Here is a 25,937-nt window from a genome sequence, read left to right as displayed (position 1 = left end):
CATCTAAGTTTCTGATCCTTGATCTTCAAGTATTCCATGTCCCAAAAGCTGCTTTTTTACGCCCGCTGGTATTACGAGTCTTGCAGGTTTAGGGTCACCGCACACTTCTTTGGCCTTACCGCAAAACGACTTACGTAAACTTCGTAAAGTCTTTTTTCTATGGGACTTCCATAGTGCCGGTATTACGAGTCTGACCTGGGAGGCCAAAAAGTGAGCAGTACACCTACCCTGTCAAGAGTCCTAACGCATTTAAAAGTCAGTAGTTATGAGTTTTACACTACAACGCCGTAGCATAAAACTCATAACTAAAGTGCTAAAAAGTACACTAACACCCATAAACTACCTATTAACCCCTACACTGAGGCCCTCCCGCATCACAAATGCTAAAATAAAAATTTTAACCCCTAATCTGCCGCTCCGGACACCGCCGCTACCTACATTATATGTATGAACCCCTAATCTGCTGACCCCAACATCGCCGCCACCTACATTATACTTATTAACCCCTAATCTGCCGCCCCCAATGTCGCCGCCACCTACCTACACTTATTAACCCCTAATCTGCCGCCCCCAACGTCGCTGCCACTATAATAAACATTTTAACCCCTAAACCGCTGCACTCCCGCCTCGCAAACATTAGTTAAATATTATTAACCCCTAATCTGCCGGCCCTAACATCGCCGCCACCTACCTACATTTATTAACCCCTAATCTGCCGCCCCAATGTCGCCGCCACTATATTAAAGTTATTAACCCCTAAACCTAAGTCTAACCCTAAACCTAACACCCCCTATATAATTTATACTATTTAATAACTACCTAGTTAAAAATAAAGACAAATTTACCTGTAACATAAAACCTAACCTAAGTTACACTAACACCTAACACTACACTATAATTAAAAAAATTAACTAAATTAAATACAATTACCTACATTAAATTAAATTAGCTAAAGTACAAAAACAAACAAACACTAAATTACAGAAAATAATAAACAAATTACAGAAATTTAAACTAATTACACCTAATCTAATAGCCCTATTAAAATAAAAAAGCCCCCCCCAAAATAAAAAAAAACCCTAGCGTAAACTAAACTACCAATAGCCCTTAAAAGGGCCTTTTGCGGGGCATTGCTCCAAAGTAATCAGCTCTTTTACCTGTAAAAAAAAAATACAAATAACCACCGCAACAGTAAAACCCACCACCCACACAACCAACCCCCCAAATAAAATACTAGCTAAAAAAACCTAAGCTCCCCATTGCCCTGAAAATGGCATTTGGATGGGCATTGCCCTTAAAAGGGCAGTTAGCTCTTTTGCCGCCCAAACCCTTGCTTAAAGTTGCTTAAAATTGCATGCTCTATTTGAATCATGAAAGAAAAAAAAATGGGTTTAGTATACCTTTAATCAAATCATCAACTAACACACATGCTATTACTAATTATTTAGTATTATATAAACGGTTAATTTTAATTAGATAAAACTATACATCTACATTTAAAGTTTCATGTATACCAAACAACATGGGCGTAGGAACCCCAACAAATCTGAGGGGGGTAGTATAAACTTGGAATTGTGAGGAATCACAAATAAATACATAAATAAGAAATTAGTGTACATAATTTTGGGAAAATATTATTATATATCCATCCACTTAATAAAGTATGCACTTTACAGAAAAAACCCAGTATACATGAAACACACGTTCTATAGATTTCTCTAAAATAGAGTTTAAAAGGACAGTCAAGTCCAAAATAAACTTTCATGATTCAGATAGGGCATGTAATTTTAAACAACTTTCCAATTAAATTTTATCACCAATTTTGCTTTGTTGTTTTGGTATTCTTAGTTGAAAGCTAAATCTAGAGCTATAAAGATGCACTTACAGTATAAAAGAATGTATTCATCCAAATTACATAAAATCACAACAATCAAGAGCTTGATATCCCCCATCGCTTGCCTCTCCTTCACTCTTCTGACCGGTCAGCGTCTCCTTCAGGTACTCACAGGCGTCCTGTGTGCGTCTGTGTCCAGATCGTAGTTACAGCTAACAACGATGGTTCCTGTTTAGTGAAAGGACTACAGGTGCTCACAGAGCTCAACAAACTACAACGTGTTTCAACCGCTAACGTGCGGTCTTTCTCAAGAGGATAATTCTCATGCCTCACATTAGACACAGTCCTTTATGTATAAATACAAAGATTGTCTCATTGGCGGTTATACAGTTCAATAAACACACCTCCTATCATGGAGGTAATTAACCATCTAGTCCCCGGATGACCTGTATATATGTGTATAACACAAGCGCACAAATAGGTGAACTTGACTCTGTCTACTTTTCATATTTGCATACATCAAACTTAAAATATAAATATTATACTCCACACAAGGTATATTAAAAACTAAGGACATTTCATAATACATACAGAAATGCAAATGCCTTGGGAAAAGCTAAGATGTATTAAAAACACCATTTCAACTCCGAAAGAGAACAGGTTTCCACACAGATTACTGAGATTAAAATAAAAAATAAAATTTGGAATAGAATTAAAGAAAAAATGACAAATAGCTATCAGTAGCATCGCCCATAGGACAACAAGTGTGGGCACTATTCACATAAATGCATCTAAGTCTAGATCTACGTTTAAACCCTTTGGGTGCAAACAATCTAACTTTTGTATCCAAAAGGTCTCCTGTTTTCTTTACTGTAATAATCTATTGTTTTTGGTATGTGGGATCCAGTGGCATCCTACCCCACACCCTCTGGATACTGGGGCGCTGCTGCTTCTGGCACAGATTGGGCTACAATCTCCCTCTGCCCTCTCTCACAGTCAGTCTGCCACTTCACATCCTCACCCATAATTTGTGATTCTGCTAACTCTGGTACAGACAAGCACATATCTTCCTTCTGCCATTTATCCTGTCTCTTTCTTTCCACAGGGGACTCCACTTGTTCTGGAACATATTGACACACATCATCCAGCTGCCCATTTGTCCATTCTCCACCGTTATATTTTCACTCTTTTCTAAAGACTCCACTTTTTTCAAGCACAGGCATAAGCACACCATCTATCTGCCTTTCTTCACAGTCGATCTCTCCCTGTACATTTAAACTCTGTTCTACTGATCCTACTGGTTTGAGCACAGACTGACACACACCATCTATCTGTCTTTCTCCCCAGTCAGTCTCTCCTCTTACATTTTCATTCTGTTCAGTTGATCTCACAGGTTCAAGCACAGGCAGACATTCACCATACATCTGCCTTACCTCCCTGTCATACAGTCCTCTCCCACTTCCACATCTCAGCACAGACACCCCCAATTCAGGCACAGCACTGTCCTCCCTCATGGTCAGCATGTCTCTGAACTTTTTTACACACTGCCCTTTGCACATCTGAGTCCATAGCTAATGTCACTAGGTCACAGGTTTCATTATCAGGCACATACAGAGATAACAATCTACCCAGATCGGTACCCAGTAACACATCATTAGGAATATTGTCAGATACCCCCACATTTCTTAAACTTCTCCCCGCTCCCCAATCAAGGTAAACACGTGCCATAGGCACTGCAAGTGGCATTCCCCCAATCCCTTTTACTGCTACAGTCCTGCCAGAAATAATGTCCTTAGAGCTCACCAGCCCTGGATGCACAAGAGTCACTTCTGCACCTGTGTCCCAAAGCCCCAATGTTACTTTGTCTCCAACAGTCACAGGTTGTAGGTTCTCATTGTTGCTTTCCTCTGGCCGTGTAACAAACAACACAGATTCTGGTACTTCTGAGGGATTACTCCCTCCAGCTGATTGTGCCAACTTCATTTTCTCTGGGCAAGTGGAGCTGATGTGGCCCACTTTGTTGCAAGTGAAAGACCTGCGGGTATCCCCCTGCTCAGGTGCAGCACTCGCCCCTCCTTTCCCAGAGGGAACAGGCACATTAAATAAAGGCACAACAGGCTTGGTAAAGGGGGGTCGTGGATCAGCTCCTTTCCAGGTGGATGCCCCCTTAACAAAGACTTTTCTCCCATTCACTGGTGACCTGTTGACTGTGTGAAAATCTGCCAGCTCACCGCCTCCAAGGCTGTTTTGGGCTTGCGGTTCAGCACCCACTCCTGCACTTCTGCTGGGCACAGCTGCATGAATTGCTCCTTAACCATCAGATCTTCCAGGTCCTTCATTGTGGCAATCTTTAGCCCTCTGATCCACTGCTTGAATGCTGTTGTCAGGCTTCCCACAAATGCAGTATAGCTCTCTAATGTACCGCTCTGCAGAGTATGGAATTTCTTTCTGTACACCTTAGGAGTGAGAGTATACCTCCTCTGCAGTGCAGCCTTAATTGCATCATAGTCCTGATCAAACTCTGGAGGAAGTTCTGCAAAAGCCTCCAGTGCAGGACCATTCAGACCAGGGTTAAGATACTTGGCCCACTGCTCCCTTGGCAGCTGGAACTGTCTGCAAACTTTTTCAAAGCTGTGCAGGAATACATCCAAGTCTCCATCTTTCTCCAGATTAAGGACATTTTCTGCCTGTTGTCTGATTAAAGAGGAGTCTCTAGGTTTACTAACAAATGAGACAGTTGCTCTCTCCAACTGTGCAAGCTGTAACTGATACTCTCTCTCAGCCTATCGTTCATAAGCCTGTCTCTCTGCAGCCAGAGGCTTTCTCTCTCTCTCTCAGCCTGGTGCTCAGCAGCCTGTCTCTCTGTGGCCAGAACCTCTCCCTCTCTCAGCATGGTGCTCAGCAGCTTGCTGTTCTTTGAATTTTAGGATCAGCTCCATGCGCAAACTTGGATCCGCTGAGCCCATATGCTTTAGAACAGTTTGTAAATAACAGTCCAGGGGATCTCCAGAGCTTGATGAATAACTGCCCACAGCTGTGAACACCTCTCCTGAGGCTTCAGCTTGTGGGGCCTGACTGCTGTCATAGTCCATAAGAGCTTGTATCAATCCCTCTTTGGGTTTCCCAGGGGAGGGAATACCTCTCTCCTGGCATAACAGTGCCATCATTTCCTTGGTCTGCTGCAGGTGTGTCTCCATAGTAAAAAATAAAATAGATAAAGAGAGAATAGGTTAGGGGACTGTTTGCAATGTGTAACTATATAATGCACTGAGTTTTAGCCTTTGGAAATTGTGAGAGTCACAATTTCTTGTAGTACTGGGATTTTCACACTAGCAAATCCATAAAGTACTAAAATCTAATAAATAAAAAATATCTGCACCGCTGCCCACCAATTTGTGACGACTAGGGTTAACCAACCCTGCACCAGTCATTTGGCACAGAAAGGGTTAACAGAGCCTCTCCACTTTAACCAATCTGTCAAAGTCTAGCCACTCCAGGCAAGCCTGTGACTTAGTTCAGTGGGTGCAAGGGTTAACAACACTCTCTAGTCTGTCCTAGACTTAGGAAAAAATGCCCAAACTCCCCTTTAATGCCACCTACACTAAACTATCTCTAACCTGCCACCACTTAAGATTTATTATATGGGTAATCTTAAGAAAAACCCAGACTAACAAATTAAATCCCAGAATACAATTTAGCAAAAAATAACTTAAAATCACAGTATAAATACAACCAGTCTCTTTCAGTAACGTTGTTCAAATATTAGACAAAGGCAAAAAACGTAATAAATGAATGATTTATTATGAGCAAAAATAAAGTCACAGTGCATTATTAATAAAAGTACGTTAACAAATAGAATTATACACACGCTAACAGTTTTAAAAATAAAAACAAGAAATAACAGACCTAATACTTCTCTAGCTGTCAGGCTTACGTATATATTCCTGAAATAAGAATATGTTTCATAAGAAAGGGACCACAACTGCAGAATATAATGATATGTTTGAATGGGGGGAATGTTGAACACTGTATATCAAGGAAAATATATTTACATATTGCTACAGTGTACATTCATTCCCCTTCCTTATAATATTTGGCAATGCTGACTAAACAACTGAGATGGCAGACCTTATATCTTTGCACAGAGTAAGTTCAGCTAACCATACAAGGAAAAGACAAAAAGGAACATGTATCGATTTTGACTAGATAATGCCAGAGCTGGTAACTATCAATCTGGTATTTGAGAGGTTAACCCGTCTCTATTTCAGGTTAGGCAAACATAGAATTGTTTAGGATGAATTCTATATTCAGAGAGTGTACTTCCAAATGTTGTCAGCTTATCTTATTAGCCATAAAACATATTTGTCACATAAGGTAAAGTTCCGTTATTCAAAATACATCTTGCGGTTATGTAGTACTTTCATATGAGACACTATGGAGTAAGGCACTTACCGGTAAGCACTCTAAATTTAGTTTGAAAGCGAGAAGAGCAATAGAAGATTTCCTGCAAGCGGCTGTGCTTTGCAAGGCTTAGGTTCCCGATGTCGAGTGAGGTTCCGGTGGCGTGTGACGTCACAGCCGAAACTGTTACAGCCGGGAGCTTCGGAATTGCGTTCAGTCAGTAGCTTGTCTGAGATGCTTGTGAGCAAGTGTTGCAAGTAGGCGGCACAAGAATTCCAAGCAGGTGTGAATGAGTGCGGTAATCATTTATAGGGTAAGGAGGAAATGAACTCGATATAAGGTGCAAGGATTTAGAGGCCAAAGGATAGATAGAGAACAAGGTCCGCTAGAGATATGACAGGATCCCCCCCCAAATGATCAACACCGGGGATCAGGACCAGGACGGTCAGGGTTCCGTCCATGAAACTGAGCTAGGAGCCGGGGCGCAGACAAATTCGAGGCAGGTTCCCAGGAATCCTCAGAGTCAGGGTAACCCTTCCAATGAATCAAATACTGCAAAGCCCCGCGGTGGATGCGGGAGTCAAGGATCTGCTGGACCTCATATACATCCTGCGGAACTGGAACAGTAGGTAGATGAAGATCCTGGACGGTATGGTGACGCAAAGCTCTATAGGGTTTCAAAAGAGAGACATGAAACGTAGGATGGATCTTCATATGAGCAGGCAGAGAAAGAGTTACGGCATTCGGGTTCACTATGTTGTCTATCGGGAATGGGCCTATATACGTAGAAGACAACTTCTTGGTTGGAAATGGCAGTCGTAGGTTACGAGTGGAGAGCCAAACATAATCCCCTACCTGGTAGTTTGGAGAAGGCAACCGTTTTTTATCGTAGTGGCGTTTATAACGTTCCTTAGCGAGGTTGATGTTGTCAGTGGCAACAGCAAAGCATCAGAGATGGTGTTAATCAATTCGTTCACCACTGGATAGGCGTTCAGATTGTTACGCTGCCATTGAAACGTGGGGTGAAAACCATAGTTGATGTAGAAAGGTGAAGTTTTGGTGGTGTTGTGGTATGTATTATTGAAAGCGAATTCCGCTGAGGGCAGGAGGTCAACCCAATCGTCCTGACGGGCTGATATGAAACAGCGAAGATACTGTTCTATCCACTGGTTGGTCCTCTCTGTTTGACCGTTAGTCTGCGGATGGAAAGAGGTGCTGAGACGCCTTGTGATGTTCAGGCTAAGGCATATTTGTCTCCAAAGTTTACGAGTGAACTGAGTACCTCTATCTGAGGTTATGGAATTAGGAAGGCCATGGAGTTTGAAGACTTGGGATAGAAGCAGGGTAACCATCTCCATAGTAGTGGGTAGTTTATGGAACGGGATAAAATGAGCCATTTTACTAAAAAGATTGACAACTACCAGGATAGTATTTTGTTTCTTCGAAAGAGGTAAGTCTACAATGAGGTCCAATGCTATATCCGTCCATGGACGATCGGGAGTAGGAAGTGGTATCAGTTCACCCGTAGGCGATGTTCTGGTGGACTTCGAAACGGCACACACTTTACAAGATTTCACATATGCCGCTGTGTCGTTCAAAAAATTGGGCCACCAAAAGAATCGAGTAACTAATTCTTGTGTCTTGTTGATACCCGGGTGTCCGGCTAGAACTGAGTCATGGAGGGTAGCAAGTACTTGATCTCTGAGAGATGGTGGTACGTATACCTGATGTTGACGGTAATACAACCCATTGTTATGTTGAACCAGAATTCTTTTAGGTAAGGTTGTATCCCGTGTCTGTTCTGTTTTGAATGTGTCCATCTGGTCTAATGAGAGACCTAAGAAGTTTTCCAGAGGAATGAGGGAGCTTTCATCTGGGATTGATACCGGGGGCGAGAGTTGACGAGATAGAGCATCTGCCTTCTTATTCTTTGAAGCAGGTCTGTAGGTGATAAGGTAGTTGAAGCGTGAGAGGAACAAGTTCCAACGTACCTGTCGTGAAGAGAGCGTACGATTACTCTTGAGATATTCTAGGTTTTTGTGGTCTGTGTATATCAAAACCGGTATCTTAGTTCCCTCGAGCAGATGTCTCCAGTGCTCTAAAGAGGCCTTGATGGCCAGGAGTTCCTTGTCCCCTATGGGGTAGTTTATTTCAGGAGTGGTCATGAGTCTGGAATAGAAAGCTACTGGATGAAGAGGGTCTGTTGGGGTTTGTCTTTGGGACAGTATGGCCCCGAGTGCATAATTGGAAGCCTCCACCTCTAATATGTATTGATGGTTGGGCTCCGGGAACCGTAAAATGGGGGCAGATGTGAATGCAGACTTCAAATAGTCAAATATATTCTGCAAGTCACGAGTCCAAAGGAATCTGCTCTCCTTTTTGGTAAGGTTGCTAAGTGGTCTAGTCAAAGCGGCAAAATTCTTAATAAATTTACGATAGTAATTGGCAAACCCCATGAATCTCTGGACATCCTTCTTAGTTTTGGGAGGAGGCCAGTCAAGGATAGCTGAAACTTTATTTCCTTCCATTTGAATACCCTTTGGTGTGATTTCATAGCCAAGAAAATTAATATGTTTTGAATGGAAGATACATTTCTCTAACTTCACATAGAGGGAGTTATCTCTTAAATGTGTGAGAATAATCTTTACGTGTTTTATGTGTTCCTCAAGAGAGGGAGAAAAAATGAGAATGTCATCTAAATAGATAACAACAAAAAGGTCCAGTAAGTCCCTAAAGATATCATTAATAAAATACTGGAAGGTGGCAGGGGCGTTACAAAGGCCAAATGGCATTACAGTATACTCATATAACCCATAACGGGTGCGAAAAGCTGTCAGCCATTCATGTCCAGGTTTTATACGAACTAGATTGTAAGCGCCCCTTAAATCTAGTTTAGTGTAGTAATTTGCATCCTTTAGCCTATCTATGAGTTGAGGTATTAACGGTAAGGGGTATCTGTTTTTTATGGTTCGTTTGTTCAATTCCCTGTAATCTATTATCGGCCTAAGAGACTGGTCTTTGTTTTTAACAAAGAAGATTCCAGCCCCTGCAGGAGAAGTGGAGGGACGTATAAAGCCTTTTTGTAAATTTTCCTTCAAGTAAGATTTTAAATGTACTAATTCGGGTTCAGATAAAGGGAAGATATGGCCGTAGGGTATGTCCACGCCTGGTAATAGGTCTATGGGACAGTCATACACCCTGTGTGGTGGTAATGTCTCGGATTCCTTTTTACTGAATACATCTGAGAATGCTGTATATTCCTCGGGTATTATGAGAGGATCTACAATAAGTAATTGCTCATGATATAAACAGTTGTCCTTACAATAAGAAGAGCTAAAAGTTACTTCAGAAGTTGACCATACAATACTGGGGTCATGCTTTTTAAACCATTGAATACCTAGGATGACAGGGTACAGAGGTGATGGAATCACATCAAAAGTTACAAATTCGGTATGATGGGTGTTAGTGGTAACACGTATAGGGATAGTGTGATATAATATTGGACCGGAGGAGATCTCATTACCATCAACAAAACGAAGGAGACTTGGTTTGAATTTTTTAACCATTGGTATTTTATTTATCCGTACATAGTCTTCATCAATGTAGTTGTGGCTAGCACCGGAATCAAGTATTGCTTGAGAGTCTAGTCGGAGGTGTTCCCACTGTAACAAAACAGGTAGGGAGCAATGATTAATTTGTAAATGTTTTGACGAAAAGCAAATCTCAAAGTTCCTGTGCTTACCAGTCTTGCGTTGAAGTTGAGTGCAATCTCTGATGGTATGGTCTAAGCCTCCACAATACATGCACAGGTCATTTACCTTGCGCCTGAGCTTCTCCTGTGGGTTAGAGGCCCTCGGATAAATCCCAGTTCCATAGGCACTGTAGAAGTCTTGGGTGCTGATTTATTCGTGGAGGGAGAAGCCGTATAGACTTGTGGAAATCTTTGTGTAGAGTCAGAGTATCGTCTTTCAGTACGTCGCTCTCTAATGCGTCTGTCTAAAGTGATTGACAGGTCGATAAGCTGGTGTAGGGTATCTGGTAAAGGTTGTCTGGCTAGCTCTTCCTTTAAAGCGTCAGATAAGCCCAAGCGAAATTGGTTACGCAAGGACAAATCGTTCCAGAGGGTATCAGAGGACCACTTCTTAAAGTCGGTTATATACTCTTCAACCTGTCTTTTGTTTTGGCGAAGAGATCGCATGGCTGTCTCAGCTGAGAGTTGTTTAAAGGGATCGTCATAAAGCTGAGCCATTGCTTTAAAAAATTGGTCAAGGGAATACAGAATAGGGTCATCTGACTCCAAGAAGAGATTGGCCCATACTCGTGGTTCACCACGTAGATAGGATATAGTGGTAAGGACCTTTAAATGGTCGTTAGGGTAGGTCTTAGGTTTTAACTGGAAGTATAAATAACACGAATTCTTAAATTCCCTGAATTCGTTCCTTTGTCCTGTAAAAGGTAGAGGTGGGTTGGGTTGTGGTTCATGAGTATTCAAAGTGATCTTAAGGGTATCAATCTTTTCATTGATATACTGTTTTAGGGAAGTATTCTCTGTCTGGAGGGCTGTCATTCCCTTTGCTAAGTTGTCAACAGTCTGAGTGAGAGCTTCCACATGGGAGATTAAAGCTGCTGGGTCCATGGTACGGGCTTGGAATTAATGTCAGGCTTACGTATATATTCCTGAAATAAGAATATGTTTCATAAGAAAGGGACCACAACTGCAGAATATAATGATATGTTTGAATGGGGGGAATGTTGAACACTGTATATCAAGGAAAATATATTTACATATTGCTACAGTGTACATTCATTCCCCTTCCTTATAATATTTGCCAATGCTGACTAAACAACTGAGATGGCAGACCTTATATCTTTGCACAGAGTAAGTTCAGCTAACCATACAAGGAAAAGACAAAAAGGAACATGTATCGATTTTGACTAGATAATGCCAGAGCTGGTAACTATCAATCTGGTATTTGAGAGGTTAACCCGTCTCTATTTCAGGTTAGGCAAACATAGAATTGTTTAGGATGAATTCTATATTCAGAGAGTGTACTTCCAAATGTTGTCAGCTTATCAAGAATTCCAAGCAGGTGTGAATGAGTGCGGTAATCATTTATAGGGTAAGGAGGAAATGAACTTGATATAAGGTGCAAGGATTTAGAGGCCAAAGGATAGATAGAGAACAAGGTCCGCTAGAGATATGACACTAGCTTATATGTCGGTGCCAGGGAGATTGGCAAGATAAGATGGTCACTCACACTGTAACAGCCTCCCATGTAGAATGAACAACTTGTATTGTTAGACAAAAAAATGTATACTTGTTTCTCTGTTATCAAATTGCTTGACCCAACCTTCTTACAGATGGACCAGAAATATCCACTTCCATCTTTTGCCAGAAATACCACTCCCCTCATTTTACGACATGTCATAAAGTTTAGAGTCTTTGGCTGAAATGATATAACCTCTTATAACTTCTGATATGTATATCTATTTCATATACACATATAGGCAATCCCTAAGTGATGTTGTAAGGAGTATTTTGATACCAAACACTATATATTTTGCATTCTGTATGTTTTATATAACGTATAAAAGTATATTTATTTGCAAGGCTGGTTGTCCTGTCAATTACCTCAGTGTAGTTCCTGGATAGAGGCACTGTGTTTCATCATTCTGCGCTGAAAGGCTGGTGGCAATAAACTGACCAATTAGACCATAAAGTTCTCTCTTGTGGATATTACAAACTATTTATTAGGTCTCTGGCTTACCTAAGGGAAAACACAGCAACAATTTTCTTCTGAAAAAACAAATGTTTTTAGCCCACAAGCTAAAGAAAATTAACCCATTAGCATCTAAATCATGATGAGATATTCATGACAATCCTCTATCGATGTGTACTCATATGTTAGTATATTGACCCAACCTGAACTTTTTATTTAGGCCCTAGTGTTGGGTAGCTAGCGCCATTTTTTTTGTTAATTAAGCATTGCACTACTGGCAGCAAGCTGAACACACATCTAGTTAGCCAATCACAAGAGACATATATGTGCAGGCACCAATCAGCAGCTAGTTTCCACTAGTGTAGGATATGTGCAAATTCTTTTTCAACAAGGGATACCAAGAGAACAAAACACATTTAAAAATAGAAGTGAATTTAAAAATTTTTTTTTAAATAGCATGCTCTATCTGAATTATGCAAGTTTAATTTTGACTTTCCATTCCTTTAGCCATGAACGTTATTTCTGTAACTTACTATAATCTTCTTGATTATGCATGTCAGTTCTTCCCCCTTCCCCAATTATCTCCTTATGTGATGACCAAGTTAGTATTGGCCATAAGGTTTGAAAGAGGCATTCACTCAAATGTATTCAGTTTCTGTTTGTTCAAATATAAACATATCTAAAATGTCAGGTTAAATATAACTATACTTTTAAAGTCCTTGATGTGTATATAATCAGTCAGGATTGGTCCCATCACTCAATTTTTAATTGCAGATTTTTTTTTTAATTTTTTTTTAGTCATCTTATTAGGTTGAATAATAAAGAAACACTCTATAATTACATATAAAATACCTTTTGTTTTTATCTAGAGGACAAACCAATCCATATCCCCAAATCTGGCTCATCAACCTCCAAAGCCACTTATTATAGAAAAGTTAGAATTATAGGTCTAAGGTTGCCAGGTGCCCAGTATTCCACAGGACAGTTCAGTATTTTAGCAGGCTTTCCAGAAAATGTTTAAAGTCACCTAAGTGTCAGCCAAATATAAAGGGCTTCCTATGCGCTTTGCATTACAACTTTCCCTAAAAAGAAGGAACACTGTGCATTTTCTATTATATATGTTACAGACAGCCATTATTGCTGTCTGTGTGTTCCTGGCAGTCAAGAGGGTCGAATCACTACTATTTACATGTGTTATTGGCAACCAACAAGATAAAATGACTACTCATTTGTGAAAAATATACATGGTGAGATAAAGGGTGAGGCCTAAGCTTGAACTTTTGGGGAACATTGTGTGACACCCCACCTACCACTCATGTCTAGTCACCTGTAAGTAGTGCAGTATTTTTATGGAGCACAGCTAGAAACCATAAATGGATCTCATATACTCATAAGTCTCAAGAAATAACCTTTTTTTAACTAAACCCCCCCCCCCCTAGAATATTGAATGAAGACAGTTACATAGCACAGACTATAGCCCTCATTTCTGAAGCTCCATGTGGACAAGGTTCTCATCAAGAGAACCTGTCCACACGCATTTGTTCCGCTCCTGCTTGCCCGCAACCAATTCATAAAGTAACTACATTATGAATATATCGATAGATAAATAAAGCAATACCCATTTGGGTTATGGTGGAGATAAAAACATAAGATTAAAATCCTCCATTACACAAAAGTAAGAGATATAGTATTATTAAATAGAAAATTACCAAATCAAGTATCTCCACTTGCTTTACCCCAGAAATTCTCTGTATACACTGTCACCATTTATGGGCTAGGATGCAGCAAGAAAAAAACACTTACTACTTGGTGAAGCTTCTTTCCAGAGAAAAAGCAATACTCATTTGAGTTATTGTAAAGATAAAACCATGAGAAATGACAGATCTAAGCAAGTATCCCGCTTACTTTACCCCAGAAATACTCTGTATACACTGTTACCAATGCACCAGGGAATTCTGGGTAAGATATGCAAATTAAATATTCAATATCTCACGGTTTTTGCTTCCAATCACTGTTTTAACACACTGTTACTTGCTGCATCCTATCCCGTAAAGGGGATTGCTGTGTTTAAAACAGTGCTTGTAAACAAAAATCATGAGATATTGAATGTCTAAATGTTATGAAATTATGATTTGCACACTTTAAAGGGATATAAAACCCAAACATTTTATTTCATGATTTAGATTGAACATGCAATTTTAAAAACAACTTTCCAAATTATTTCTATTATCTAATTTATTTATTCTTTTTTATCCTTAGTTGAAAATCATAACTAGGTAGGCTCAGGAGCAGCAATGCTGATTGAAGGCTGAACATATATGGCTCTTGTATAGGCTTACATGATGTGTTCAGCTAGGTTCCAATAGTGCATTACTGCTCCCCAACAAATGATACCAAGAAAAGCAAATTTGATATCAGAAGTAAAATGAAAAAATGTTTAAAATTGTATGGTCTATTTGAATCATAAAATTTGGGGTTTCATCTCACTTTAAAAACCCTGCTGTACTCTTGCTTCCTATAGTTTTTTTTTTACTTGTTCTTCTTGGCTTTACCTAAATTATGCTATTTTGCCATTTTCTGATGAAGCAGTTTTGTTCGCACATTTTTTCTCCTACGATTTACAAATTTCACATTGTTTTCATAACACTGATCAAACAAAATGTATTGTGCACACAGGTGATTAAAATTTGGTTGGAACATATTTTTATGTATCGTTTTATTTTTGCCTTACAAAGAAATGACTGTGCCTACTAAGAATCAACTCTTATATCTCTGCAGATTATCTTTGAAGCTATTCGTGGAATTTCCATAAGAAGTGATATTGCAATTGATGATATTCTATTTAAATATGGACCTTGCAAAGGTAACAATTTATTATTTTACTATAAATCTCTCCAACTTCTTATGCCTAAGTTCTTTAAAGCATTTTGTTTTAAATGTAAAAAGGTTTCTGCACTACCTTCTCACTATAGATTGTTTGAAAGACCTTCTCAAATGGATTTGATTGAATTTTAGCCCTTCTGGTGTTCATGTGTTCATCTTTAAAGGGACATTCAACACTTAGTGTAACATGTTTTGATATGGTAAATAAAAAAACGGAGGTCCGCCTACACTATACCCCAACTCCCTTGCCGCCTTGCTTCTGTCCTAATCAGCGGCGCTAACTACTCTAATAGCCGGTCAATATGGATGCCGAACTCCCCCCACTATTACGTAGCTGCCTTCTTCTTCATCTGATAAGCAAATCAGAATCCAGTCCTCGGACAGAAATTGCACGCGCGTGCAATTTCTGTCCGAGGACTGGATTCTGATTTGCTTATCAGATGAAGAAGAAGGTAGCTACTTAATAGTGGGGGGAGTTTGGCATCCATATTGACCGGCTATTAGAGTAGTTAGCGCCGCTGATTAGGACAGAAGCAAGGCGGCAAGGGAGGAGGGGTATAGTGTAGGCGGACCTCCATATTTTTTATTTACCATATCAAAACATGTTACACTAAGTGTTGAATGTCCCTTTAAGAAAGAAGAGAGCAGAATAGAGAAAATATCTACTAGGGTAGTATGCCTGGATAGTAAGTGGAAAAGGAAATGCTCTTATTCTAGCTTGTGAGTTCCTGTTTTTATTTTAACTATTTCAGTCATGTGGCCACAGGTTATGCAGATGATTATTGTAACAATATTGGACATATAAAAAAAAAGTGTATGCTGTATTGATGAAAAGTAATTAAAGGACTTTTATGCAACCAATATCAAGTAGGTAGCACATAAATTATTAACTTTTAAAAGGACATTTATCAAAACAAACTTAAAGGGACACTCAATCAAAATTTTAACTTTTATTATTCAGCTAGAGCATGCAATTTTAAACAACTTTCTAATTTACTTCCATTAACAAAATGTACACAGTCTTTTTATATTTAAACTTTTTGAGTCACCAGCTCCTACTGAGCATGTGCAAGAATAAGTGTGTATGCATTTGTGAATGGCTGATTGCTGTCACATGGTACGTGTATGTATTTGTGATTGGCTGATGGCTGTCACATGGTACAGGGGGAGTGGAAAAAGACATAACTTTTAAAATTGTCAGAAAAAAAATCTACTACTCATTTGAAGTTCAGACTAAGTGCTATTACATTGTCTTGTTATCTTGCATTTGTTGATAATGCAAATCTGTCTATCAATAACTAGATGATTGATAATTAATTGTGTAGACATAGATTATGGAAATAAGCTATACCCTAATATTTAAAATAAACCTTAAAAGTTTAAGATGTGCAAGGGTGTTTAAGTTTTCATAAATTTGTCAACTAACTCACCAATTAATACACTGATACCAAAGTGATCATGAGTGTGCATAGCAACGAGACTGTGCATAGTCTTCTACAAAATAGTAAATATGTATGAAATGATTTTTAATTGTATGGGTTGTCTTAATTCCACCGCTAATGTGAACTTTCTTATTTCCATAGATGATGATATCTTGACTCTGCACTCATCAGGATATTCAGAGGACGTCAATGAAATTGATTTCTAGTCCTAAAATGTAAAGATTTAGACACTATGCACTTCAGAAACTACACAAATTGTTTATAGAATTCTGGAGGATGTAAATACAAAAAATATATAATTTACAGATACATAGTACAAACTCAGAGCACGTGTGTTCGGCGAATAAAAATCTACTCAGGGCTAGACTTCTGTCACTAATGTATTTCTGTGTTACCTATAAAAAAGTTATGTGTGCAGACTTTCAATTTGTCACTGATTCAAGGGTATAAAGGGTGTGTATTTTTATAAGAGTAAAAAAATCACAATAAAAATGTGTAAATTGTGTGATAACATATGCATATTCTGCAAATGATTATGTTCAGATTTCTCATAATTTAAATATAACGAGACAATGAGACAGGCGAAAGTATTGTGTGTCATCAGGTTGTATGTTAGCTGGAACTCCAAATACAGAACTTCCAAAATAAAAAAGCTATATTATTTGATGTTCAAAATAACCCTAATTGTTAAGGGGTTAACAATGAAAATGGACTGGTTGGACAGCTAAGGATCTTCTAATATAAGCCAAGGAATAAGCTTCATATAACTGAAGGAATGTTCAAGATTATGATTGCAAGATTATGATTGTTCCCTTATTTTTTTCGACGAATACTGTTTTGTGTGGGATATTGATTTTTTCTGTTTAATTTTGTATGTAAGTATATTTTGGGAAATAAAGCATAAGTTGCTCATATTGAACTATGTGCGTAGACTGAACTAATGGGATAATTTTAGCTATTTAATCACTGGAGCTGTTCTGGTCTGGGATATAATATTATGCTTTCAGACTTATACAGCTATATCAATATGTTTAATTATCTGAGGTGACAAATGGCATCAGGACTGGTAGCAGTATATTAAAGTGTTTCATTAGAGATGTGGGTGAAATATCGCACTTTTTTTAATCAATGCAGGAGATTTACACTGTCTATATATGGGTATGATTTATACACAAACTGACAAACACACACTGGCATGCTCAAACACTCACAATCACTCAATCTGACACAGAGACACACGCATGCACACACACATTTACATAATTAGAGACATTGACAAACAGATATTCTGACACACGCAGATACTAATATATTTAATGACATAGACATTAATCCTCCTCTGGGACACTTATCCTAGAGATCTTATTGTAAGTATAACAAAGCCCAGAGAGGGCAGAGTCATAAGGTGTGAACATGTCCAGCCCTATAAATGAAGAACCCATGAGTTGAGGCTTAGGCAATTGTAAAAGGCAGTCAAAGCCGGAGGGGGGGGGGGCAGAAAAGAGGAGGTGCATAGCTAATTGTAGGCCAGATATAACATAGAAGGCCTAAGTGTAGGCAGATACCAAATAGATTAATTGTGAAAAGGGACAACCATTTAAATAGGGGTGTATTGGGAATAAAGGGAAGTGAGAAAAGGGAGACTGAAGTGACATCAAGTAGATGCAGGTACAGGTATCATAGACTTATAAGGTCAAACAGTCTTATGCATTTTACACCAGTTCAGATCTGAAGAGGGATGTGAGATTACAGTGAGAAATGGGGATAAGTTTAAATACAGATAAGTATTAGAAACACATGGAACATGGCATGAAAGAGAATGAGAGAATATACTGAAAGATTGAGTAGGAAAAAAAACACTACTACACCACAACAAAAGTAATCAAGCTCCTGAACCACCCTAGCTTCATACAAACAGTCTGCCCCTATTAAACACAAAGTTATGGTATTCATTAAAAATTAGTCTAGATTTCTGTTTATAATCTCATTAAGACAATTAACTAATATTGCATGATTGCACATATATGTACTGCTTTTATTTATGATATAACTAAACTATTATTAATTCCAATCTGATTTATTAAAATTACTTATTAGATGCTCGAGTATCAAAATTAAATCAAAATTGGATCAAAAACATATTAAAACAAAGCATTTATAAGACAAGGCAAACAATATACGAGTTAAAGGGACATTATACACTAGATTTTTCTTTGCATAAATGTTTTGTAGATGATCCATTTATATAGCCCATACTGTTTTTTTTTTTGTTTGTTTGTTTTAAATGGGTAGTTTTGCTTATTTTTAAATAACACTGCTCTGATTTTCAGACTCCTAACCAAGCCCCAAAGTTTTAGGAGAATACTGACGTATACTTACTCCAGATTGCTTCTGTTTGTGTAAAGTGTCTTTTCATATGCAAAGGAAGGGGGAGGGGGGTATCTGCTATTTCCCACTTGCAGTGTTTGTTCCAGTAACCTTTTAAACAGAGATAAACTGGAAGCTTCTAAGTAAGTTTTTAAACAGTTTTATACTGGATTTTTATATTAGTATATTTGCATATTATTCTTTATAGTAGTGTCTATTACATGCAGTTATATAAAATTGGTGTATACTGCCCGTTAATAATATATAGCTTCAATTAGAGCAAAGTCAAAATTGAATTCATAAAAAGTACCAACTTTTGTTTTAAGGTCCAAAAGAACTATTTTCAGGTTCCAGTTTTTATTTAACAAACCCCTCCTAAACAGTATGTAATGATCCTCCTCTCCTAAAAGACATAGCTTACAAAAACCTCCTTCAGATTAATGTAATGCAGTCAATGCACAATTGTATAGTTGTCAAGGTTGAGTTTGATGTATAACTTGGCTTTAAAGGGACTTGGAAAGACAAACTAAAAAAAAATGCAAATTGCTACTGTTATCAAATTTACTTCTTTCTCTTGGTATCCTTTGTTGAAACATAGCTCCTTTCCCTGAGACCATATTAAAGTAGCCTCAGGAGCCCACGTGTCTTGGGTACTATATGTATAACGTTATTACAAACAGTGAACCAAACACTGCTTCTGTATACTGCTTAAGATACATGCATGCTGAAGCTAAGGGCTAGATTTAGCAATTAAAAGATGGTCAAGATTCACATGTTGTGAACCTGTCCATATTTTATTGCAAATTGTGGTGCACATGTGTTCCGACAATTTTTAGCTTAACTTGTGCAATGCCACCCCTGCTCTCACCCAACCAGTTGCACAAGAGCAAGGTTAGTCAATCATTCTGGTCATCTGAGTCCGGAGTGATTTTCATTCTCCAACGCTAAGTTGGGGGAGAGGGTTCGCTTCATGCTAAATAAACCCATAGGTGTTAACAAAGGATACCGTGCAAAATAATTAAATTTGATAACAGAAGTAAAATGGAATAAAGTTATTTATCCACTCCAGAAAAGAAAGAAGCTCAATTAGCAAGCCACCCAAAGTAGGACAAGACTGCACTATGTATAAAAAAAATCGCTTTATTGTCATAAACAACCCAACATGTTAACATGTCCCAGAGCCGTCTCTTAAAGGTCCATTGATACAACTGGGCACTCAAGTGTCAACTGACACACTCTGGTATTGCTATATAGCAAGAGATACAACAGCTCCTGAAAAGTTCTCAAGGATGGTTCCGACACAAAGTGTAACAACACGCCCTGGGTTGTGGCCAAAATCCTGCCACATTAAGACACTGTAAATCCGAGCCAGCAAGCGTCCCATCAAGTGTATGCAAGACTATTACCGCAGCACTCACTCTCTCACATTACGTCCAGCAGTGGCATCACCAGCAGCCTTCTATTCACATTGGACTTTGAGGGGGACGGGCGAAACGCGATATTGATTTTAATAGATTTGTAGTACAAAAATGGAGACACTATTGGGTAGAAAATAAGAATTACTACCATAAGATTGAAATTTTCTGGGAAGCTGTTAAAGCGGTCCTCTGGGGTGAAATCAAGGCCTATTTAGTTAAATGGGAAAAAATCCTAGCCAGGGACATTCAACTGGCAAACCAGTTAAAAAATAAACACAAATATTATATTAATAACCCTAATGATAATTCCTGGGCCTGCTATGTAAAAGCCAAAATGGAAAGAGATGGATTTTTAAAAATAAACGCCTAGATTACGAGTTTTTGTCGGTAAGGCTGTGGGGTACTAACAAGCCTTTTTTTCTTACCGCTCACTTAAGCCAACGCTGGTATTAGATGTTTTCTTCAAGCCGGCGTTAGCCTCAGAAAAGTGAGCGTTGAGCAAAATTTAGCTCCACATCTCACTGTAATACCAGCGTTGCTTACGGTAGCGGTAAGCTTGCAAAACATGCTTGTGCACGATTTCCCCATAGGAAACAATGGGGCTGAGCTGGCTGAAAAAAAACCTAACACCTGCAAAAAAGCAGCGTTCAGCTCCTAACGCAGCCCCATTGTTTCCTATGGGGAAATTAATTTTATGTCTGCACCTAACACCCTAACATGAACCCCGAGTCTAAACACCCCTAATCTTACACTTATTAACCCCTAATCTGCGGCCCCCGCTATCGCTGACACCTACATTATATTATTAACCCCTAATCTGCCGCTCCAGACACCGCCGCCACCTACATTATACTTATGAACCCCTAATCTACTGCCCCCAACATCGCCGACACCTACATTATAGTTATTAACCCCTAATCTGCCCCCCCAACGTCGCTGCAACTATATTAAATTTATTAACCCCTAATCTGCCGCCGCCAACGTCGCCGCCACTATAATAAATTTATTAACCCCTAAACCTAAGTCTAACCCTAAACCTAACACCCCCCCTAACTTAAATATAATTTAAATACATATAAATAAATTTACCACAATTAAATAAATTATTCCTATTTAAAACTAAATACCTATAAAATAAACCATAAGATAGCTACAATATAACTAATAGTTACATTGTAGCTAGCTTAGGATTTATATTTATTTTACAGGCAACTTTGTATTTATTTTAACTAGGTACAATAGTTATTAAGGGAGAAAAGAGAGAGCCGCCAACCATAAAACAGTATTGTGGATCCAGCCAAAATTGACACGCAGACCTCCCCCCCGTAGTTCAAGATACTCACAAGCGGGGCGGCACAAATTCCGTGCCTCTACTCGCAGATCGGGACTGTTCTGAGTCGCCCGACAGACACACCGGGGCTAGTTCACGTCACACGGTGACCTCCAATCAGCAGCAGGTAGTTCCGTTAGGCTCCGACAGGCAGAGATCAGCTGTAAATTCTGATAGCAGGTATCAGAGTGAGGAACAGGAGTTCCCACTTGGAGAGTTGTTTTCTTGCAAAATGAGAACTTATAAATCCTCTGTGTAGGCAATGCTTGCAGCTAGATATGGGAGCTACAGGACCTAAGTTCAACTGTCACATGATTTTTGCAGCAAACGTCCTCTACTGAGCATAGGCAAGAAACTGACTAAAGCTAGTGCTTTTGTCATAAGCAACCACTTCAAAAGGGAAATATCCTTCTTTTGTCTTCCTGTAGAGACCCCAAACCCCTTGTGGACTGTGACGGTAATGGACCCTCAAAATTTCTTCAGCTCCTCAGAGTAAGCACACAAGCATTAGAGACCAATATTACAACATTGAGTATAAATTAATCACTGAGTATCTTGTGATGGTATATTACTCATATACATAGTAGTGATAGAAAACCACGTAAGCGTGCGTAACACGCGAAAATACAAACTTATATGCATTGAAAATCACTGTTGAGAATATCAAACACAAATACAATGCAGAGGATTGTGTGATAATATAATACCTATATACAAACAAATAATAAGAAACCCCAATACAAAAGCAAAGCTCTGAGTACATTATAACTGAGGTAGAAAATCCACCATCCATACGATTACACAGTACCGATTAGAAAGACTGGGGTGACCCAGAATAGTGTGCAAGGGTAATATACCTTATTTGTAGGTTAGCCTTCAAAATTATTGCAATTTAACCCCAAGCACTATATGAACCAATGTATTTAATTATTTAAAGATATATCATATCTGCTATACTCGCAATTCAATAGTGTGTAATGTTAACATACCCCATTGGGAGGTTATCCTTTACAAGCATAAGAATTTATCCCCAGGCACAATAAGAGTAATTGAACACAGTAAATCAAGATATATCAATATCTGCCAAATACGCAATTCATGTGACAATTACCGCACACACAAACTGGTAATCACAAATTAGTGAGAACTGATCACTAATATATGGTATAAAGGCCAGATAAATAATAGATCTCACAAACAATCCAATTCAGCTACAAAAAACGATATTAGTATTTTTAAATGTTTGTGTTTACCCATCTTTTTAATAAAGTAAAATAAAAGTTATATTTTAACCCAATCTTTGCCTCTACAAGTCAGTCTAGGGCAAAGAGTGCTATAAAAGCATTTCTTTCCAGGGACTCTAATCCCTATTGTTTGTACTAATGTTGTATTAAATGCTAGCACCACTTTTCATCAGCAACTATACATTGATACCAATACAATAGGTATCACAAGTAACAAAAACAACTGAGAAGCTTGCCTTTATAGTGCCCTTGCTAAATTGTGTGTAACTTCTTGAGAAATACCTACAACTTTAGTTTGAAGGTAGCTTATTTTTTTATTTTTTTTACTTGGCTTGGTGATAGTTTAATTCAGGTTTGAAATGTAACTTCCCCTTAGGCACATCCCATGATTATTGTTGGATTATAGTTGTTGGATTTATCTCTAATTTATCCTCAAGGGTATCCATACTGGAACTTTATAAGCTGCCCTATACTAATTAGTGTGTGCACTAAAGTTTGTTACGCATAACATTTGCATATATACCTGTTATATCTACAACTGATAGGATCTAAGGTCCAAAAGTGGCATTTTAATACTACAACCCTCCTACTATGTACCTTGTTAGCTACATTGGAGGTCCAAAAAAGGCCGAATTTATTTTAAGGAAGTAAAAAGAGGGTTCGTGTTGGATATGTTCTATATTACTCTAAAGGTACCAATTGGACTGCGGACAATATTATTGTATTTTATAGTCCTCAATATTATTTGCATCTACTAATATGTATGCCATCTCTCTGTCATGGAGATTACTGATTGTATCATTTTTTTTCTCTCTCAATGTACCTATACATGTATGCCTGTTTTACCCTTAATAATAATAATAATGGAAAAAAAATAAAAAAATTATTAGAGCCCAAACGCCAGACATGCAAACAGAAATCCTTAAACCTTTCTATAAAGCAGGATATATATTCCCTGGGGATTTTCAGAATTATAGATAGTTTCTAGTGATTTACGGCCAGATTACGAGTTTTGCGTTAGGAGCTGTGCGGTGCTAACAAGCATTTTTCTCTTGTAAGGTGTATCCAGTCCACGGATCATCCATTACTTGTGGGATATTCTCATTCCCAACAGGAAGTTGCAAGAGGACACCCACAGCAGAGCTGTAATATAGCTCCTCCCCTAACTGTCATAGCCAGTCATTCTCTTGCAACTCTCAACAAGCTAGGACATTGTAGGAGAGAGTGGTTAAATATAGCTAGTTTATTTTCTTCAATCAAAAGTTTGTTATTTTTAAATAGTACCGGAGTTGTGCTATTTTATCTCAGGCAGTAAATAGAAGAAGAATCTGCCTGAGGTTTCTATGATCTTAGCAGGTTGTAACTAAGATCCATTGCTATTCTCACATATGTCTGAGGGGATTACACAGATGAGGTAACTTCAGCGAGAGAATGGCGTGCAGTTTATTCTGCTATCAGGTATGTGCAGTTATAATAATTTTTTCTAGAGATGGAAAACACTAGAAAATGCTGCTGATACCGGATTAATGTAAGTTAAGCCTGAATACAGTGATTTAATAACGACTGGTATCATGCTTACCCCCAGGGGTAATACCCTTATGATATTTACAATATAAAATGTTTGCTGGCATGTTTAATCGTTTTTATATATGCTTTGGTGATAAAACTTTATTGGGGCCTAGTTTTTTCCACATGGCTGGCTTAAATTTTGACTAGAAACAATTTCCACTGTTGTAGTATAAAAGTTACAGTTGGTGCAGTTAAAATTACAAACTGTGACATCCAGCTTCCCTCAAAGGCCCTCTGAATGCTATAGGAAATCGCTAAAGGGCCCAAAGGCTTTCCAAAGTCGTTTATTGGGGAAGGTAGGGCCACAGCTTGCTGTGGCAGTTGGTTGTGACTGTTAAAAAACGTCTATTTTGTTTTTTTGATCAGTTTTTTGAACTAAGGGGTTAATCATCCATTTGCAAGTGGGTGCAATGCTCTGTTAGCCTATTATACACACTGTAAAAATTTCGTTTGATTTACTGCATTTTTTCACTGTTTTTCAAATTCTGACAAAATTTGTTTCTCTTAAAGGCACAGTACCGTTTTTTATATTTGCTTGTTAACTTGATTTAAAGTGTTTTCCAAGCTTGCTAGTCTCATTGCTATTCTGTATAAACATGTCTGACATAGAAGAAACTCCTTGTTTATTATGTTTAAAAGCCATGGTGGAACCCCCTCTTAGAATGTGTACCAAATGTACTGATTTCATTTTATGCAATAAAGATCATTTTCTGTCTTTAAAAAATGTATCACCAGAGGAATCTGACGAGGGGGAAGTTATGCCGACTAACTTTCCCCACGTGTCAGACCCTTTGACTCCCGCTTAAGGGACTCACGCTCAAATGGCGCCAAGTACATCTAGGGCGCCCATAGCGTTTACTTTACAAGACATGGCGGCAGTCATGGATAATACACTGTCAGCGGTATTAGCCAGACTACCTGAACTTAGAGGTAAGCGAGATAGCTCTGGGGTGAGACAAAATGCAGAGCATACTGACGCTTTAAGAACCATGTCTGATATTGCCTCACAATATGCAGAAGCTGAGGAAAGAGAGCTTCAGTCAGTGGGTGATGTTAATGACTCAGGAAAGATACCTGATTCGAATATTTCTACATTTAAATTTAAGCTTGAACACCTCCGCGTGTTGCTTAGGGAGGTTTTAGCTGCTCTGAATGACTGTGATACCATTGCAGTGCCAGAGAAATTGTGTAGACTGGATAAATACTTTGCAGTGCCGGTGTGTACTGATGTTTTTCCAAATACCTAAAAGGTTTACAGAAATTATTAATAAGGAATGGGATAGACCAGGTGTGCCATTTTCTTCCCCTCCTATTTTTAGAAAAATGTTTCCAATAGACGCCACCACATGGGACTTATGGCAGACTGTCCCTAAGGTGGAGGGAGCAGTTTCTACTCTAGTAAAGCATACTACTATCCCTGTCGAGGACAGTTGTGTTTTTTTTTGTTTTTTTTAGATCCAATGGATAAAAAATTAGAGGTTACCTTAAGAAAATATTTATTCAACAAGGTTTTATCCTATAGCCCCTTGCATGCATTGCCCCTGTCACTGCTGCTGTGGCGTACTGGTTTGAGTCTCTGGAAGAGGCTTTACAGGTAGCGACTCCATTGGATGACATACTTGGCAAACTTAGAGCACTTAAGCTAGCCAATTCTTTTATTCTGATGCCATTGTTCATTTGACTAAACTAACGGCTAAGAATTCTGGTTTTGCTATACAGGCACGCAGAG

The 25,937-nt window shown here is 38.6% G+C and overlaps 1 protein-coding gene across 1 annotated transcript in view; it reads left to right on the top strand.

Annotated features, from left to right (window-relative positions):
- The window catches only part of MAMDC2 (MAM domain containing 2), a 269,205-nt gene extending 252,006 nt beyond the window's left edge, over positions 1-17,199 (top strand). Inside the window, exons 13-14 of the mRNA XM_053702515.1 lie at positions 14,734-14,818; positions 16,422-17,199. Coding sequence (XP_053558490.1) covers positions 14,734-14,818; positions 16,422-16,486 — 150 coding nt within the window. The 3' untranslated portion in view covers positions 16,487-17,199. The remainder of the gene's footprint in view (positions 1-14,733; positions 14,819-16,421) is intronic.
- The last annotated feature ends 8,738 nt before the right edge of the window (positions 17,200-25,937 follow it).

Source organism: Bombina bombina, chromosome 2, assembly GCF_027579735.1.
Source record: "Bombina bombina isolate aBomBom1 chromosome 2, aBomBom1.pri, whole genome shotgun sequence".
NCBI classification, from domain to species: domain Eukaryota; kingdom Metazoa; phylum Chordata; class Amphibia; order Anura; family Bombinatoridae; genus Bombina; species Bombina bombina.
Note: the sequence above shows the minus strand (reverse complement) of the source record. Positions and strands in the feature narration are given on the sequence as shown.